The sequence below is a fragment of the Amia ocellicauda genome, chromosome 11 (genome assembly GCF_036373705.1).
Source record: "Amia ocellicauda isolate fAmiCal2 chromosome 11, fAmiCal2.hap1, whole genome shotgun sequence".
Taxonomy (NCBI): Eukaryota; Metazoa; Chordata; class Actinopteri; order Amiiformes; family Amiidae; genus Amia; species Amia ocellicauda.
Window position 1 is genome coordinate 17,273,713 of NC_089860.1, and position 20,000 is coordinate 17,293,712.

The window sequence follows — 20,000 nt, forward strand, 5'->3', positions numbered from 1 at the left end:
TCTGTCCATGCGGCATCGTCTCTGTACCACTGGGGTCAACATTGACCAGGTTTTGACTGACAGGTCTGATGTATCTGTATTCACTCTTCCCAGAGTCAGTGGTCATGCACACCTCATAGTTATAGACGTGCTGTAGAGTTCCTGTAGCGCCAACGTCTGCGTAACGGGGCGGATAATACGCGCTGGGAATAACAGGGAGATTCCCATTGGATTTATAGAACAGACGAGACTGTCTCCATCTGTAGACCTTCACTGACACCAACACTATGACAGACACAATAAAGAGAAAGGACACCACAGCCAGAGACAAAACTAAATAGAAAGTCAGGCTGTCATTGTAGTCCTTGTCGTGCGTAAAGTCGCTGAACTCCGAGAGCACTTCTGGGAAGCTGTCCGCCACCGCCACGTTCACATTGACTGTAGCTGAGCGAGAGGGCTGCCCATTGTCCTCCACCACCACAACCAGCCTTTGTTTCACAGCATCTTTATCAGACACCTGCCGTGAAGTGCGGATCTCTCCATTCTGTGAGCCCACTTCAAACAGCGCCCTGTCTGTCGCTTTGAGCAGTTTATATGAGAGCCAGGCATTCTGTCCAGAGTCCGCATCCACAGCCACCACTTTAGTGACGAGATAGCCAACATCTGCTGAACGAGCCACCATTTCAGCCACCAGAGAGACCCCGCTCTGCACCGGATAGAGGATCTGAGGGGAATTGTCGTTCTGGTCTTGGACAAATATTTTGGCAGTTGCCTTCGTGGTCAGTGGCGGAGAACCACCATCTCGTGCTATAACCTCAAACTGGAAGTCTTTGATGTGCTCATAATCAAAAGAGCGCACTGCGTAAACGACTCCACTCTCCGAGTTAACTGAGATGAGAGAAGCCACTGGTGTCGCGTCAATAAATTTGTCCTCGAGTAAATAGGAAACGCGAGAGTTTTGGTTCCAGTCTGCGTCTTTGGCTGTCAAACAAAAAATTGACAACCCTGGCGTGTTGTTTTCCGTGACATAGGCCGTGTATGTGGTCTGATCAAACACAGGAGCATTGTCGTTAACATCCGAAACTTGCAGTGTCAGAGTCTTGTTACTGGACAGAGGTGGTGAACCCTCGTCTGCAGCAGTAATTGTAATGTTATATTCTGACACTCGCTCTCTGTCTAAAGCACCCTCGGTTACTAAAGTGTAATAATTTGGAATTGATGATTTTATTTTGAAAAGCGGAGCCTGTTTGGTTGTACAATGAACCTGCCCATTCTTCCCAGAGTCCAAGTCCTGTATATTAATAATAGCGATAGTCGTCCCTGAAACGGAATCTTCGGAAACAGGACTAGAAAATGACATCACTGTTATAACCGGCGCATTGTCATTGATATCCATAATATCAACGTGTACTTTACACGAATCAGTGAGACCTCCGTAGTCTTTGGCCTCTATATTAATTTCATAATGTGCTGCTTTTTCAAAGTCTATCTCTCCCAGAACTGTAACTTCGCCAGTTTTCTCATTCAACTCAAATAGTTTTCTATCAGTATCAGACAGGTGGGAAAAGGAATATGTTACATCGCCATTGGAGCCAGCATCTGCATCGATCGCATTCACTGTCGTGACCAAAGTGCCTTTCAAAGCGTTTTCATTGGCAAATGCTTTGTACACCGATTGACTAAATGCGGGCGCATTGTCATTTGCATCTAAAACAATGATATTGATTTTAACAGTACCGGATCTTTGTGGGCTGCCACCATCAACAGCAGTTAACATTAATTTAATTTCAGATTTCTTCTCTCGATCTAATGGTGTCTGAAGCACCATTTCTGCATATTTGCTGCCATCTGGGCGGCTATGTTGCTTTAAACTCAAATTATCGGAAGGGCTTAAATTGTAGCTTTGAAGAGAGTTAACTCCCACATCGGCGTCCTCCGCGCTGCCTAAAAAGAAACGCGCACCAGGCGCAGCGGATTCACTGATTTCCAGATTAATTTCTCTCTTTGCAAAAGTGGGGGCGTTATCGTTTACATCTATAATTTCAACTGTTATATGGTATAGTTCCATGGGTTGTTCAATGATCACTTCGAAGCTGATGGTGCAGGGAGTAGTTTGCCCACATAGCTGCTCCCTGTCTATCCTGTTCTTAACAATCAATATGCCCTTGTCCACATTCAGGTCTATATACTGCCCAGATTTTGCTGTAACAATGCGAGCTTTACCGGCTATCAGTCTTTTAATGTCTAATCCCAAATCCTGAACAATATTACCAACGACCGATCCTATTTTCATTTCTTCTGGAATAGAATATCGGACCTGTCCACGGACCATCTCTGCAGCGCACACACAAAGAATGAAAAGCTGTACTTGCCATTGCATTGTTCGGATCGTCTTTCTCTCGAAATCTCTGATAAATTCCATGTTTATAGAAAATAAGTGAACCAATATCAACACGAAACGTATATCCACATGTACATAAGGAAGAAAAGCCAGTCCAATATATCAACGCTTTCAAATTGCATCGACAATTCGATATTCACTGATATTCATCTTAGGTCCTCATACAACCCATACTGCTGTTTCTGTGTCTGCCTCTCTTCTGACGCAATAATATGGGAGGTCCAGACCTCAGCTTACCAAATTTTGATCAACAGCGGCACTTAGAGACTAGAAGAAGAATAAAAATATAATGCTTAAAGGCATAGTAGTAATATTATTATTATTATTATTATTATTATTATTATTATTATTATTATTATTATTATTATTATTATTATTATTATTATTATTATTATGTAGACTTCCTTTAAAAACAAACAAAAAAATAATACACCACACATAAGCACCAACGTGACCAAAACTAAGAAAGCTTGCTTTAGCTGCAAATTGAGCAAGGCTGCTGTCCAGAACTGAGGTACACAAATCGCAATAATATCTAGACTTAATTAATGGTACAAAAACAACGATATATAGATAGACGATAGATCCAGAAACAGACATACATGGTCATATGTAAAAACCGACAGCAATCACATTGATAGTTCTCTTTGCCTTACATTGTAAACAACAGAAATCCTGAAAACATGAGGAAACTCACCTCTGTTGAAGGACCACTGTCTTCCAAAAGGTTATTTTCTTTCTGTGAACGCTGCATTGTTTCTGTAGAACTGGGGTCCACTATTAAGAGGTTCTGGCTACAAGGCCTCACGTACTTGATATCACTCTTCCCAGAGTCTGTGGTCATGCACACCTCATAGTTATAGACGTGCTGTAGAGTTCCTGTAGCGCCAACGTCTGCGTAACGGGGCGGATAATACGCGCTGGGAATAACAGGGAGATTCCCATTGGATTTATAGAACAGACGAGACTGTCTCCATCTGTAGACCTTCACTGACACCAACACTATGACAGACACAATAAAGAGAAAGGACACCACAGCCAGAGACAAAACTAAATAGAAAGTCAGGCTGTCATTGTAGTCCTTGTCGTGCGTAAAGTCGCTGAACTCCGAGAGCACTTCTGGGAAGCTGTCCGCCACCGCCACGTTCACATTGACTGTAGCTGAGCGAGAGGGCTGCCCATTGTCCTCCACCACCACAACCAGCCTTTGTTTCACAGCATCTTTATCAGACACCTGCCGTGAAGTGCGGATCTCTCCATTCTGTGAGCCCACTTCAAACAGCGCCCTGTCTGTCGCTTTGAGCAGTTTATATGAGAGCCAGGCATTCTGTCCAGAGTCCGCATCCACAGCCACCACTTTAGTGACGAGATAGCCAACATCTGCTGAACGAGCCACCATTTCAGCCACCAGAGAGACCCCGCTCTGCACCGGATAGAGGATCTGAGGGGAATTGTCATTCTGGTCCTGCACAAATATTTTCACAGTCACGTTACTGCTAAGGGGTGGTGAGCCCCCATCTTGTGCTTTAATCTGTATTTGCAATTGTTTAATTGTCTCGTAATCAAATGAGCGAACGGCATATATCGCACCACTTTCCGAGTTAATGGAAATATATGACGACACAGGGGTCCCGTCTGCATTCGAGTCAACCAAGAGGTACGATATTCTGGCGTTCTGGTTCCAGTCCGAGTCTCTGGCCTGGACAGAACATATGGACACCCCTGGGGAGTTGTTTTCCATCACATTCGCAGAGTATGTGCTCTGGTCGAAAATAGGCACGTTGTCGTTAACATCAGACACTTTGAGTGTAATTGTCTTGCTACTGGAAAGAGGGGGCGATCCCTCATCCACCGCTGTAAAGGTTATGTTGTATTCATCATCGCGCTCTCTGTCTAAAGCAGCGTCAGTCAGTAACGTGTAGTAATTTTTGAAATTTGATTTGATTGTGAAAGGGATATTTTTATTGATGTAACAGTTTATTTTTCCATTTTTCCCAGAGTCTAAGTCTTTGACATTAACAATAGCTACCGTGGTGCCGCTTACCGAGTCCTCTGAAATAGTGCTGGAGAATGACGTAATTGCTATTACAGGGACATTATCGTTGACGTCAATCACTTCAATGATCACCTTGGTGGAATCCATGTGTCCCCCGTGATCCTTGGCTTGTACATTAAGTTCATAATGCTTATTTTTCTCATAGTCAATTGTCCCTATCACTGTTATGTCGCCAGTGTGCTCATTTAATGCAAACAGCTCGGCGACATCCTCTGCGACACGAGTGAAAGAGTAGGATACGTGTCCATAAGATCCCTCATCCGCATCAGTGGCGCTCACTTTCGTTATTGTAGTCCCTTGCATCGAGTTTTCAATAACCTCCGCTTTATATATTGCCTGGGTAAAAGCTGGGACATTGTCATTGGCGTCCAGCACCAAAATATTTATTTTCAGTGCACTAGACCTCTGAGGTTCACCACCATCAAAAGCAGTCAATGTTAAAACGAGATGATCTTCCTTTTCTCTATCGAGAGGGACTTTCAAGAAAATCTCAACATATTTACTGCCATCGGGACTAACTTGAATTTTGATATTAAAATGATCAGTCGGATTTAAAGTGTAGCGCTGAAGGGCATTGATGCCGACATCGGGATCCGAGGCACTCTCTTGCAGAATGCGCGTCCCTGACAGGGCCGATTCAATAATATCTACTTTAATTTCCTTTTCTGTAAAAATGGGACTGTTGTCATTGATATCCACAATTTCGATTACAACACTGTGCAGTTGCATCGGATTCGAGACAATTACTTCGAAGCTTAAACTGCAATGGGATATCTGCCCACATAGCTGCTCTCTATCTATCCTTTCTTTAACAACCAATATCCCTTTGTCTAGATTTAACTCTATGTAGTCACTGTTGTCGCCAGTAACGATGCGGGCTCCTCCAAGTTTTAATCGTTTCAGATCAATACCCAAATCATTTGCTATATTACCCACAAATGAACCCTTTCTTAATTCCTCTGGAATTGAATAGCGAATTTGTCCACAGATTACCCCGAAAAAGCACCAAAAGATAAAGACCTGTACTTGCCGTTTCAAGGAAAAGCCTGCTTTGGGCGAAACAATTTCCAAAGACCCGATCCCAGAAATGCACATTGTAGCCGATGAAATAAAACCACGAAAGGTTTCTGGCGGTTTCCGATTAAGTGGATTTCTAAAATATTGCGATCTCCTTATGTCAGCACATCCAGACACAGCGCAGTATGTTTTCTTGCCGAGCACCGTGATCAGAATCCACCCACTGTCACATACACAGAAAATAACATGGGAGGGCCTATCTTACATATTAATTCAATGCCAAAGCTTCCTTGATCAACAGCGGCACTTAGAGCTCAAATCCAGAACTGAGCAAAAAAATAAATAATAATACTAATAATAAGTGTGTGTCTGTGTGTGATCATAAAGCAAAAAACAACAACAAAGCAAAAAAACTAACACAAAGATCCATAAGATTAAACACTGATATTCCTGTACATGAGGGGAACATGCAAAAATAATACCAATAATAATAATTATGACTATTATTATTATTATTATTATTATTGGTAGTAGTTGTAGTATAAAGTTGATACAGAACAAAAATATAAACACAAATATGTAACATGCGCACTGTAATGATTAAACGGATGATTATGTATGCATTCATTAAACACAATTTACTTAAGGCTGCAGTATATGCAAATTATATATCAGAAAATAATGTAAATAGCCTCACCTCTGAAGCAGGATCAGTATCTTTTATAATGTTATTTTCCTTTGGAACGTGTTGCATTGTCTCTCTAGAACTGGCATCCACAAGCAAAATGTTCTGGCTGCTAGGTCTGACGTACCGCACATCACTCTTTCTGGAGTCTGTGGTCATGCACACCTCATAGTTATAGACGTGCTGTAGAGTTCCTGTAGCGCCAACGTCTGCGTAACGGGGCGGATAATACGCGTTGGGAATAACAGGGAGATTCCCATTGGATTTATAGAACAGACGAGACTGTCTCCATCTGTAGACCTTCACTGACACCAACACTATGACAGACACAATAAAGAGAAAGGACACCACAGCCAGAGACAAAACTAAATAGAAAGTCAGGCTGTCATTGTAGTCCTTGTCGTGCGTAAAGTCGCTGAACTCCGAGAGCACTTCTGGGAAGCTGTCCGCCACCGCCACGTTCACATTGACTGTAGCTGAGCGAGAGGGCTGCCCATTGTCCTCCACCACCACAACCAGCCTTTGTTTCACAGCATCTTTATCAGACACCTGCCGTGAAGTGCGGATCTCTCCATTCTGTGAGCCGACTTCAAACAGCGCCCTGTCTGTGGCTTTGAGCAGTTTATATGAGAGCCAGGCATTCTGTCCAGAGTCCGCATCCACAGCCATCACTTTAGTGACGAGATAGCCAACATCTGCTGAACGAGCCACCATTTCAGACACCAGAGAGACCCCGCTCTGCACTGGATAGAGGATCTGAGGGGAATTGTCGTTCTGGTCCTGAATGGATACAGTTACAGTCACGCTGGTGCTCAAAGGTGGAGAACCTCCATCACGAGCAATAACCTCAAAGTGGAAGCGTCTCATTTGCTCATAATCAAAGGAACGCACAGCGTAAACAACCCCCGTGTCAGAGTTAATAGAGACGAGTGAAGCTGTAAAAGGTCCATTGATCGAGCTGTCCTCTAGAAAATACGACACACGAGCATTGTGATTCCAGTCTGAATCTCTGGCTTTGAGAGATAAGACAGACCGCCCCGGGGTGTTGTTTTCCATTATTTGAGCAGTGTACGAGCTCTTTTCAAAAACAGGTACATTATCGTTAACATCAGTCACGTTCAGCATAACTATTCGTCTACTGGAAAGTCTGGGAGAGCCTTCATCTGTGGCAGTGATTGTAATATTGTACGTAGAAGTTATTTCTCTGTCTAATGCCGAATCAGTCACTAAAGTGTAATACTTCGATAAGGAAGACGTTATTTTAAAGGGGACATTCTGACTGATGACACAGTAAACCTGACCGTTTTTCCCTGAATCAGCATCTTCCACATTAATAACCGCTACAGTAGTTCCAACTACAGCGTCTTCAGACACAGTACCGGAAAACGACATGATGTCTATCCCAGGAATGTTATCATTTATGTCCTGGACATCAATAATGACTTTACTTGAGTCAATGAGCCCCCCCTCATCCTTTACTTGCACATTTATCTCAAATTGTTTTGTTTTTTCAAAATCTAAAGGCCCTGCAATGGTGATTTCTCCTGTGCTCTGGTCTAATTCAAAGAGATCAAATGCGTTGTCTGTGATCCGAGAGAAGGAATAAGTCAAACGCGAATTTGACCCTTTATCTCCGTCGGTTGCAGTAACCGTGATCACTAATGTTCCCTTTGACGCATTCTCCAAAACAGTAGCTTTATAGACTGCTTGGCTGAAAACAGGGGCGTTATCATTTGCATCGAGAACGACAATGCCGATTTTTAAAGTGCCAGACCTCTGCGGATTCCCACCGTCTGCAGCGGTTAAAAGCAGCGTGAGCTCCTCTTGCTTCTCTCTATCCAGAGCGGTTTGCAAAACCATCTCTACATATTTACTACCGTCTGCACGACTGTGTAATTTTAATTGAAAATTATCGGTGGGCTTTAAAGTGTAGCTTTGAACAGTATTTACACCTACGTCAGGGTCATCTGCGCTCTCTAGTAAGAATCGCGTCCCTGGAAGAGAGGATTCACTGATTTCTAATTGCATTTGTGCTACAGGAAATGTCGGGGCATTATCGTTAATGTCTAAAATGTCAACTGCTACAGAGTACAATTCTATTGGATTTTCAAGAATAATTTCAAAACTTAAAGTACACAGAGATATCTGCCCACACAAGCTCTCTCTATCTATTGTATCCCTAACGACCAATATCCCCTTTTCCACATTTAGGTCAATGTACTGATTATTACTTCTGCTTACAATACGGGCTTTTCCGGCAACCAGTCTTTTGTGATCCAGTCCTAGGTCTTGAACAATATTTCCAACAAAAGACCCTTTCACCATTTCTTCCGGAATTGAATATCGTATTTGTCCACCCACGGAGCCAGCAGCAAACAAACAAAGAATGACGAAATTTACTTGCCATTTCTCCCACCAACAGCCCATTCTCAGTCTCATTTCCAAAATGTAAACTGAAATATTCCTCCGATAAAAAATAATAAATGTATATCCCGGGTCAATGCGTTGATTCCAGATAAAAATAATATACAAATAAACGTGGATCGTTGGTCATTTTATTGCTACAGCAGCAGCCCTCGAATAGGAATCAAGACAGCGAGTACAATGAAATCCGTATGTGGCTCATACACAGCATTATTGTGGGAGGTCCTGCTTAACATTATCCAGCAGATCACCGTCATGTTAACCAACAGCGGCACTGTGAGATGATATTTAGAATTACACAGTTTGTAAATAATGTATTTTTTTTCTCTCTCTAGTAACAGTACAAACACATTTAAATATACATGTAACGTCACTCTATACAAAGTTAAGGGGGAAAAGGAAAAGCAAGCTCACCTCCGTTGAAGAATCGAGATCATCTACCAGGGGTTCTTTCTGTGTCGTCTGCATTGTCCCCATAGCAGTGGGGTCCGTAATCAAGATATTCTGACTACAAGGTCTGACATACTTCAAGTCACTTTTTCTGGAGTCTGTGGTCATGCACACCTCGTAATTATAAACGTGCTGAAGAGTGCCAGTAGCGCCAACGTCTGCGTAACGGGGTGGATAATACGCGCTTGGAATGACAGGGAGATTCCCATTGGATTTATAGAACAGACGAGACTGTCTCCATCTGTAGACCTTCACTGACACCAACACTATGACAGACACAATAAAGAGAAAGGACACCACAGCCAGAGACAAAACTAAATAGAAAGTCAGGCTGTCATTGTAGTCCTTGTCGTGCGTAAAGTCGCTGAACTCCGAGAGCACTTCTGGGAAGCTGTCCGCCACCGCCACGTTCATATTGACTGTAGCTGAGCGAGAGGGCTGCCCATTGTCCTCCACCACCACAACCAGCCTTTGTTTCACAGCATCTTTATCAGACACCTGCCGTGAAGTGCGGATCTCTCCATTCTGTGAGCCCACTTCAAACAGCGCCCTGTCTGTCGCTTTGAGCAGTTTATATGAGAGCCAGGCATTCTGTCCAGAGTCCGCATCCACAGCCACCACTTTAGTGACGAGATAGCCAACATCTGCTGAACGAGCCACCATTTCAGCCACCAGAGAGACCCCGCTCTGCACCGGATAGAGGATCTGAGGGGAATTGTCGTTCTGGTCCTGGACTATAATGGTCACAGTAATTCTAGAACTTAGAGGTGGAGAACCTCCGTCTCGGGCTGTGATATTAAATGCCAAGTCCCTGACATGTTCATAATCAAAGGAGCGAACAGCATAAATCACGCCACTGTCAGAGTTGATTGAAACATATGAAGATACAGGTGTCCCATTCACCTGCTTTTCTTCAAGGAAGTAAGAAACACGAGCATTTTGACCTGAGTCAAGGTCCTTGGCTTTTACAGTGAAAATAGAAATTCCAGGTAAATTATTTTCCATTAAGAATGTCTTATAGTTTATGAGATCAAATGTAGGTGCGTTGTCATTTACATCAGAAATCCTCAGCAACACTGTTTTGTTAATCGACAGACTCGGTGTGCCTTCATCAAACGCCGTTATTGTTATGTTGTATTCCGACACGGTTTCCCTGTCCAACACGCCTTCAGTCACTAAAGTATAATAGTCAGTTAAAGACGATTCTATCTTAAAAGGGAGGTCTTTATTTATTGAACAATGCACTTTGCCATTTTTTCCAGAATCCGCGTCTGCTACATTGATCACTGCTATTGTTGTTCCAGGTAAGGAATCCTCGGATACTGGACTCGAGAAAGACATTAAATTTATTGTAGGGGCATTATCATTCACGTCAATAATCTGAATTACTACCTTGCACGTATCAGTAAGACCACCATAATCTTTTGCTTGCACGTTTATTTGGTAGTTTTTAGTTTTTTCAAAATCTAGTTTCCCGGTGAGTCTAACTTCACCGGTGTCTGCATTGAGTTCAAACAGTTCTCTCAATTCGCCAGTGACATGCGCAAAGGAGTAGGTAACATCTCCATATGACCCTTTATCTGCATCTGTTGCACTAACGGTAGTTATTAATGCCCCCCTTGCCGAATTTTCTATCACTTCACCTTTATAGATGGCCTGGCTACAGACTGGGGCATTGTCGTTGGCATCCAGCACAGTAATATGTATACGAACTGTACCAGATCTCCGAGGATCGCCACCATCGATGGCAGTTAAAATTAATGACAAATCATCCTGTTTCTCTCTGTCTAGGGGTGTCTGCAGAATCATCTCCACATATTTATTACCATCGGGTTGGCTATGAGATTCCAATTTAAAATTATCTTTAGGTTTAAGCGAGTAGCTTTGGAGGCTGTTAACACCCACATCTGGATCCACGGCGCTCTCCAGTAAGAAACGGGCCCCGGGCACAGCGGATTCGCTTATTTCTAGGCTCATTTCATTTCTCGGAAACGTCGGGGCATTGTCATTTATGTCTTGAACTTCGACCGTAACGCGATACAATTCTATCGGGTTTTCAATAATTATCTCAAAACTGAAGCTGCAAGGAGTGAACTGCTGACATAGCTCCTCTCTGTCTATTCGTTTCTTCACAACCAGTATTCCTTTGTCCATATTGAGCTCTAGGTATTGACTCCCATCCTTTGTGACGATACGAGCTTTGCCAGAAACAAGTCTTTTAACATCTAAGCCCAAATCTTGTGCGATGTTGCCAACAAATGAGCCTGCTATCATTTCTTCTGGTATTGAATACCGTGCTTGCCCGTGTGCTAAAGCTACCGTATAAACACAGATAAGAAACAATTGTACTTGCCATTTAAATGTGAAGTCTACCCTCCGCAATGTAATGCCAGCATTTATACATCCAAAACACACCATTGTAAAATACGTTAATTATATTATCCACCAGCTGCAAATCCAGAGAAAAAGCTGTCTTCGTTTTACTTCCACTGAAAAATAATCCGCATATATGTAGTTAGTGTTACCGTTCGTCCATTAAAACTGCGTATACGAGGAGCACCTCTCCCTCTTGTCTTTTCGAGAGTGAAACAGTATGGGAGGTGCTACTGAATCACTGCATGGAGGCATTCGTCTCACTGATCAACAGCGGCACTTAGAGATTTTTACAGAGAATGCACATCCAGTATTTACAACAGGCAAATAAAATTATCATTTGTTCGATGGATGGTATATTTAAAGATACAGTGAGAACAAATTGAACATAAACGACAATGACCATCTTGAATATCGTAGAACTATCAGTTATGCACAGCATAGTGAGCAATTACATCCTCAGCAATGTGTCAATGTGTGCACGGTGTAGCATCAGACATTCTCTATTTAATAAAACAAGACACAACTACCTCAATCTCTATTTGTATGTATATCATTTTTGTATAACACACTAAATGTCGCGCTGATCGATTTGTATATATCCTACCAAATTATTAAAATTGCAATAATAATAATAATAATAATAATAATAATAATAATAATAATAATAATAATAATAATAATAAACAATAATAACAAATCTATGGGTAGACCTTTATATTCTCAGGAGATTGGAAGAAAAATACAACTTGACTGTTTTATATTCTCAAATGCTTTATCAAAGGTTCCAAGCAGCAGTAATTTGTATAATTAGACGATTCCAAGTTATCTCAAATAGATCTAAAACAAAAACAAAAATTAAGAGTGTAACTACAACACATAGCCACAGAATTAAATAAGAAATGTAAATCATCACATGCAAAACAAACATACATATATGTGTATATGCATACATATACATATAAACAATTTTGAAATGCAAATGTATATGTTAAGCATTTAAAACACTCACCGACATGGACGACCCTGAATCATCGGCAACGTTTTTCTCCTTCTCTGCGTGCGGCATCGTCTCTGTACCATTGGGGTCAACATTGACCAGGTTTTGACTGACAGGTCTGATGTATCTGTATTCACTCTTCCCAGAATCAGTGGTCATGCACACCTCATAGTTATAGACGTGCTGTAGAGTTCCTGTAGCGCCAACGTCTGCGTAACGGGGCGGATAATACGCGCTGGGAATAACAGGGAGATTCCCATTGGATTTATAGAACAGACGAGACTGTCTCCATCTGTAGACCTTCACTGACACCAACACTATGACAGACACAATAAAGAGAAAGGACACCACAGCCAGAGACAAAACTAAATAGAAAGTCAGGCTGTCATTGTAGTCCTTGTCGTGCGTAAAGTCGCTGAACTCCGAGAGCACTTCTGGGAAGCTGTCCGCCACCGCCACGTTCACATTGACTGTAGCTGAGCGAGAGGGCTGCCCATTGTCCTCCACCACCACAACCAGCCTTTGTTTCACAGCATCTTTATCAGACACCTGCCGTGAAGTGCGGATCTCTCCATTCTGTGAGCCCACTTCAAACAGCGCCCTGTCTGTCGCTTTGAGCAGTTTATATGAGAGCCAGGCATTCTGTCCAGAGTCCGCATCCACAGCCACCACTTTAGTGACGAGATAGCCAACATCTGCTGAACGAGCCACCATTTCAGCCACCAGAGAGACCCCGCTCTGCACCGGATAGAGGATCTGAGGGGAATTGTCATTCTGGTCCTGGATATAGATTTTTAGAGTGACATTACTGGTCAGTGGCGGTGAACCCCCATCTTGAGCTTTGACATTAATTTGGAACTGTTGAATTATCTCAAAGTCAAACGAGCGCACGGCGTATACGACGCCACTTTCCGAGTTAATTGAGATATATGAAGAAACTGGCGTTCCCTTAATATGTCCGTCTTCGACTATGTAAGAGATACGGGCGTTCTGATCGCAGTCAGCGTCTTGAGCTGTTAATGAAAATATAGACAAGCCGGGGGAATTGTTCTCTATCACAGTAGTTGAATATATGTTTTCACTGAATGTAGGGGCGTTATCATTAATATCAGATATTTTTAATGTAATTGTTTTGTTGGTGGACAGAGAGGGAATTCCCTGATCTGTGGCTATTATTGTAATATTATATTCAGATTGCTTTTCTCGGTCTAAAATACCATCCGTCAGTAAAGTATAATAGTTTGTCAAAGAAGGCTTTATCTTAAAATGAAATGTTTTGTATACTGAACAATCTACTTTTCCATTTTGTCCAGAATCCACGTCTTGGACATTAATTATCGCTATAGTAGTCCCGGGTAAGGAGTCTTCAGAAATTGTTCTCGAGAAAGATGTTAAATCAATAACGGGAGCGTTGTCATTTTCATCTATTATGTCAATTAGTACTTTAGCTGAATCTGCAAAACCACCTTGATCTTTGGCTTGAACGTTTAGTTGATAATCTTTGACGGTTTCAAAATCAATTTCCCCCGCCACCTTTATTTCACCAGTAATTGGATCTAAGCTAAATAAATCATCGGCAGTATATGTGAGTTGGTTAGAGAAGTAAGTTACGTTTCCGTTTAAACCTGTGTCTGCATCGGTTGCAGACACTCTGGTTACAAATGTACCTTTCAGAGCATTTTCAGCCACACTCGCTTTGTATATCAATTGACTGAAAACAGGAACATTGTCGTTTGCATCCAGAACAACTACTATTATGTTCATTGTGCCAGACCGCTGTGGGTCTCCGCCGTCAAAAGCAGTCAATGTTAAAATCAGCTCACTTTCTTTTTCTCGGTCAAGAGGGGTTTGAAGCATCATCTCTACAGATTTGGTACCATCTGTTTGGCTGTGTATTTTCAGAACAAAATGATCACTAGGATTTAATGTATAGCTTTGAAGGCCATTGACACCCACGTCAGGATCTTTCGCGCTGTCCAGTAAGAACCGAGCTCCTGCCACCGCCGACTCGCTGATTTCCAGCCGCACGTCTTTTTTAGGAAATACCGGGGCGTTATCGTTAATGTCCACAATTTCAACAATTACACGAAACAGTTCCATGGGATTTTCAAGAACAACCTCAAAACTAAACGTGCACGGAGCTATCTTTCCACATAACTGTTCCCTGTCTATTTTTTCTCTGACGATCAAAGAGCCTCTATTAACATTTAGCTCAATGTGATGGCTACTGCCACTACCAACAATTCGTGCTCTACCAGACACCATTCTTTGAATATCTAACCCCAAATCCTGGGCAACATTTCCCACAAATGATCCTTTTTTCATTTCTTCTGGAATAGAATACCTCACTTGTCCAGAAACTATATCGCAAATTAAAGAGAACAAAATGAAAAAGCTTACTTGCCATTTTAAAATCCATCCCATCCTTTTCAAGGCGGTTTCGAGTCGAAACAATGCAGACATATTTATGATAACTGCGCAGTATAGGTATAATCGAGAATTCACAATACCCAAATATCAGCCAATGCTAAAAACGCATTTATCTTGACACAATTTCCAACAAAAATGGACGAAGTGATATTGCTTTAATCTCCGATTTGTAGCACAGTCTCCGTAAAAAGGTAAGGGCTTTGTCTCCTTTGTAAACATACATCATGGGCGATCCTGCAGCAGTCCTGCAAGCATAAAACCGACTCCTTAACAGCGGCGCTCGGAGTTTTAGTGAGGAATTACGTCAAAGCACATTTAAAGGCATAGTATCAGCATTCACAGAACCACATAATCAACAACAATAATAATAATAATAATAATAATAATAATAATAATAATAATAATAATAATAATACTTTGCAAAGCGTTGGTTGGAATACATAATATATAAATACATAGCTTACCGTACTTATGTCTTTGTCTTCATTAACACTTTTTTCCTTTTGGATTGTGTCTGTGGCACCAGGATCCACATTTATAACGCTACAGGGCCGAACATACTTAATATCGCTTTTTCTGGAGTCAGTGGTCATGCACACCTCATAGTTATAGACGTGCTGTAGAGTTCCTGCAGCGCCAACGTCTGCGTAACGGGGCGGATAATACGCGCTGGGAATAACAGGGAGATTCCCATTGGATTTATAGAACAGACGAGACTGTCTCCATCTGTAGACCTTCACTGACACCAACACTATGACAGACACAATAAAGAGAAAGGACACCACAGCCAGAGACAAAACTAAATAGAAAGTCAGGCTGTCATTGTAGTCCTTGTCGTGCGTAAAGTCGCTGAACTCCGAGAGCACTTCTGGGAAGCTGTCCGCCACCGCCACGTTCACATTGACTGTAGCTGAGCGAGAGGGCTGCCCATTGTCCTCCACCACCACAACCAGCCTTTGTTTCACAGCATCTTTATCAGACACCTGCCGTGAAGTGCGGATCTCTCCATTCTGTGAGCCCACTTCAAACAGCGCCCTGTCTGTCGCTTTGAGCAGTTTATATGAGAGCCAGGCATTCTGTCCAGAGTCCGCATCCACAGCCACCACTTTAGTGACGAGATAGCCAACATCTGCTGAACGAGCCACCATTTCAGCCACCAGAGAGACCCCGCTCTGCACCGGATAGAGGATCTGAGGGGAATTGTCATTCTGGTCCTGGACAAATATTTTAACTGTCACGCTGCTGCTCAAAGGTGGAGAGCCCCCATCTTGCGCCTTCAGACGTATTTCAAAGTATTTTAGTTGTTCATAATCAAAAGAGCGCACTGCATAAATAACTCCAGTTTCAGAATTAACCGAAATAAAAGAAGACACGCTCGACCCATTAATGAGCGATTCTTCAAGGAAATAAGAGACCCGCGCGTTCTGGTTCCAGTCTGCGTCTTTGGCATGGATGGAAGCTATAGATACACCAGGTGTGTTGTTTTCCGTGATATGTGACGTGTACAATCCCTGATCAAATCGTGGAGCGTTATCGTTCACGTCGCTTATTCGTATGAGAAGCGTCTTGTTGTTATACAGAGCAGGCGTGCCGTTATCAGCTGCGGTGACAGTAATATTGTATTCGGAAACGGCTTCGCGATCTAGGATTTGATCAGTAACCAACGTGTAATAATTTGTTAAGGAGGACCGTATTTTAAAAGGAACAGATCGGTTAATGGAACAGTTCACTTGGCCATTCTTGCCAGAGTCTAAATCCTTCACATTAATAATAGCTACAGTGGTTCCTGGCATAGAGTCTTCTGAAACAGTGCTAGACAATGAAGTCAAAGCTATAACAGGAGCATTGTCGTTTACATCGGTGACGTCAAGAATTACTTTACAAGAATTGGTGAGGCCTCCTTGGTCTTTAGCCACTATATTCAACTGATAGTGTTTATCTTTCTCGAAGTCTACAAGGCCTGAAACTTTGATTTCTCCACTGTCGGGATTGACTGTAAACAAATTGCCGTTGCGGTCTGTGATATGGTTCATGTAATATGTTATTTGACCATTTGTTCCTTTATCGGCATCAGTTGCGCTAACTGTTATTACGAGCGTGCCTTTGGGGGAGTTTTCCAATACAGATGCTTTGTAAACCGCTTGGCTGAAAACAGGGGCATTGTCATTGGCATCGAGGACATTGATCAGTATATTTACAGTTCCTGATCTCTGTGGATTGCCACCGTCAACTGCAGTTAGTGTTAAAGAGAGCTGCTCCTGTTTCTCTCTGTCGAGGGGTGTTTGAAGTACCATCTCCACGTATTTACTACCGTCGGGATGAGTCTGTTCTTTTAGATTAAAATTCTGGGTAGGTTTAAGGCTATAGCTCTGCAGAGTGTTTATACCCACATCCGGGTCAACTGCGCTCCCTAGCATGAAGTGAGCTCCGAGCACCGCAGACTCTACTATATCCAAAACGATTTCTTTTTTGGGAAACACGGGCGCGTTGTCGTTAATATCCAGAATCTCGACAGTGACTCTAAACAACTCCATTGGGTTTTCTAAGACCACTTCAAAATCGAAACTACACGGCGATATCTGGCCGCACAGTTCTTCTCTGTCAATGCGCCTTTTAACCAGCAAAACCCCTTTGTCTGTGTTCAGCTCGATGGACTGATTTTCGTCTTCAGTAACAATGCGAGCTCGACCAGATACCAACCGTCTGTTATTTAATCCCAAATCTTTAGAAATATCGCCTATTAAGGACCCTTTCACCATTTCCTCCGGAATGGAATATCGGACTTGTGCATAAACTACACTCGAAATGAAGATAGCAATTATACAGATGTGTACTTGCCGTGTTAGTGTCCATATTTGCCCACACGAATACATTTCAGCACGAATGATCCAGTAGCTTCCTTGCAACAGAACAATACGCCGCAGCAGATTCACAATCCCAAATGTGTACCGATGAAACTAAAACAGGGCTCTGTATTGCAATCTGTCGGTTAAGTCCTACAGCCGCTCCTGTATTATATTCTGAAGCCTGTAAAATGTTTTTCTTCTTCGTCCTTTGCTGCCTTATATTACAAAGTAATGGGAGGTGCTACTGAATATGCCTGCAGAATAGAGTCTTACTGATCAACAGCGGCACTTAGAGACGAATGTGTAAAATGATCGCTCAGTGTAATTGCACAATGACAGAAATCAATTCACATTTCATGATAAGCAACCATCTGAAATGTTTCATGATGATTATTCATCATCACCATCATAGTACCACAGATAGATAGATAGATAGATAGATAGATAGATAGATAGATAGATAGATAGATAGATAGATAGATAAAGGCTCCACGATTTATTACCTACTTTTTCTGATATTATTGCTGTGCGTTAAAAGCAGCCTAAAGGAAACATTATGCACCTAAAATCCAAAATACTGGTGTAACAGTACTCTACAAAGTCGAGTTAGGCTTTATGTATTTTACATTTTCAAACCATTCTACATTTTAAAGGTTGCATAATTTTATGATATTGAACGATAGACTGATTTTTCAAGTCTCGACTACACATTTCAGTACCACGAATATGGACAGCGACACTGCCAAACGACATACTAGGTATACCAATGTGAAAGGCTTTCGGTGCACAATAACTAAATATTGATACAATAACATCAATACAATACAGACGTATAAACTACTGTTATTCAACAAAAATATTTTGTTTGATTTACAATTGACAAAACTTTGAACAACCACATAATAACAACAATACTACTACTACTACTACTACTACTACTACTACTACTACTAATAATAATAATAATAATAATAATAATAATAATAATAATAATAATAAATAAAAAAACACAGCATAGCAGGCTCGTGATTAATCCAATAACATAAACTGTCATTTGTCTCAAGGAAAAATAAATACTAAATAATTAAAACAAAGGCTCACCTCTATATCAGGATCAGCATCTTCTAATATGTTATTTGCCTTCTGAGTGTGTTGCATCGTCTCTGTAGAACTGGGGTCCGTTATTAAAATGTTCTGGCTGCTAGGTCTGACGTACCGCACATCACTCTTTCTGGAGTCTGTGGTCATGCACACCTCATAGTTATAGACGTGCTGTAGAGTTCCTGTAGCGCCAACGTCTGCGTAACGGGGCGGATAATACGCGCTGGGAATAACAGGGAGATTCCCATTGGATTTATAGAACAGACGAGACTGTCTCCATCTGTAGACCTTCACTGACACCAACACTATGACAGACACAATAAAGAGAAAGGACACCACAGCCAGAGACAAAACTAAATAGAAAGTCAGGCTGTCATTGTAGTCCTTGTCGTGCGTAAAGTCGCTGAACTCCGAGAGCACTTCTGGGAAGCTGTCCGCCACCGCCACGTTCACATTGACTGTAGCTGAGCGAGAGGGCTGCCCATTGTCCTCCACCACCACAACCAGCCTTTGTTTCACAGCATCTTTATCAGACACCTGCCGTGAAGTGCGGATCTCTCCATTCTGTGAGCCCACTTCAAACAGCGCCCTGTCTGTGGCTTTGAGCAGTTTATATGAGAGCCAGGCATTCTGTCCAGAGTCCGCATCCACAGCCACCACTTTAGTGACGAGATAGCCAACATCTGCTGAACGAGCCACCATTTCAGCCACCAGAGAGACCCCGCTCTGCACCGGATAGAGGATCTGAGGGGAATTGTCATTCTGGTCTTGGATACATATTATAACTGTCACGTTGGTGCTCAGAGGTGGGGAACCCCCATCTTGTGCGCTGACTTTAATATTAAATTCTTTCGTATGTTCATAATCAAACGATCGCACTGCGTAAACCACCCCATTATCTGAATTGACAGAAATATATGACGAAATCGATATCCCTGTTATCTCATCATTTAAAAGACGATATGAAATGCGAGCGTTTGGACCCCAATCCGCATCTGTCGCTCGCAATGTGAGGATAGATATTCCAGGCGAATTATTTTCAACAACATGTGTCCTATATTCATTTTGATCGAAACGAGGTGCATTATCGTTAACATCGGATATCTCCAGGAGAACCGTCTTTTCACTAGTCAGAGATGGCAAGCCCTCATCGGTAGCAGTAATTGTAATGTTATATTTTGAAATTTGTTCTCTGTCTAAAACTGTGTGAGTTACTAGTGTGTAGTAGTTTCTCAACG

At 42.1% G+C, this 20,000-nt stretch overlaps 5 protein-coding genes across 11 annotated transcripts in view; all 5 read right to left on the minus strand.

Moving 5' to 3' along the window:
* The window catches only part of LOC136763475 (protocadherin beta-15-like), a 4,229-nt gene extending 1,629 nt beyond the window's left edge, over positions 1–2,600 (minus strand). The window contains exon 1 of the mRNA XM_066717522.1: positions 1–2,600. This exon is cut by the window's left edge and continues 41 nt beyond it. Coding sequence (XP_066573619.1) covers positions 1–2,401 — 2,401 coding nt within the window. The 5' untranslated portion in view covers positions 2,402–2,600.
* LOC136763037 (protocadherin gamma-C5) overlaps positions 1–20,000 on the minus strand; it is a 211,261-nt gene that overhangs the window by 140,129 nt on the left and 51,132 nt on the right. The window contains exon 1 of one of the 7 annotated variants that reach the window (XM_066716721.1): positions 8,977–11,567. The exons of 5 other annotated variants lie outside the window; for them this stretch is intronic. In XM_066716721.1, coding sequence (XP_066572818.1) covers positions 8,977–11,430 — 2,454 coding nt within the window. In that variant the 5' untranslated portion in view covers positions 11,431–11,567. Of the gene's footprint in view, positions 1–6,150; positions 8,720–8,976; positions 11,568–20,000 lie in introns of those variants that run through there. One more of the 7 variants, XM_066716732.1, reaches the window with a different exon arrangement.
* LOC136763476 (protocadherin gamma-A6-like) lies at positions 3,033–5,653 on the minus strand. Its single transcript, XM_066717523.1, has one exon. The coding sequence runs from the start codon at positions 5,529–5,531 to the stop codon at positions 3,033–3,035; it is 2,499 nt and encodes an 832-aa protein (XP_066573620.1). The 5' UTR covers positions 5,532–5,653.
* On the minus strand, positions 12,211–17,688 carry LOC136763477 (protocadherin beta-15-like). The gene is made up of 4 exons (XM_066717524.1): positions 15,285–17,688; positions 14,478–14,745; positions 12,398–13,193; positions 12,211–12,225 (listed from the first exon to the last, which is right to left on the minus strand). The coding sequence occupies exons 1-4, from the start codon at positions 17,686–17,688 to the stop codon at positions 12,211–12,213; spliced, it is 3,483 nt and encodes a 1,160-aa protein (XP_066573621.1).
* Positions 18,721–20,000, minus strand: part of LOC136763479 (protocadherin beta-16-like) — a 2,643-nt gene continuing 1,363 nt past the window's right edge. The window contains exon 1 of the mRNA XM_066717526.1: positions 18,721–20,000. This exon is cut by the window's right edge and continues 1,363 nt beyond it. Coding sequence (XP_066573623.1) covers positions 18,721–20,000 — 1,280 coding nt within the window.

What these genes read in the sequence shown, in the direction of transcription:
- LOC136763476 (XM_066717523.1), bottom strand. Translation starts at nt 5,531, where the DNA reads ATGTGCATTTCTGGGATCGGGTCTTTGGAAATTGTTTCGCCCAAAGCA.
- LOC136763477 (XM_066717524.1), bottom strand. Translation starts at nt 17,688, where the DNA reads ATGTATTCGTGTGGGCAAATATGGACACTAACACGGCAAGTACACATC. An exon ending in TAATGAAGACAAAGACATAA is followed by an intron (nt 14,746 to 15,284) that starts GTACGGTAAGCT and finishes TTTGCGATATAG; the next exon opens with TTTCTGGACAAGTGAGGTAT. An exon ending in CTTGAAAATCCCATGGAACT is followed by an intron (nt 13,194 to 14,477) that starts GTTTCGTGTAAT and finishes GCCACTGACCAG; the next exon opens with TAATGTCACTCTAAAAATCT.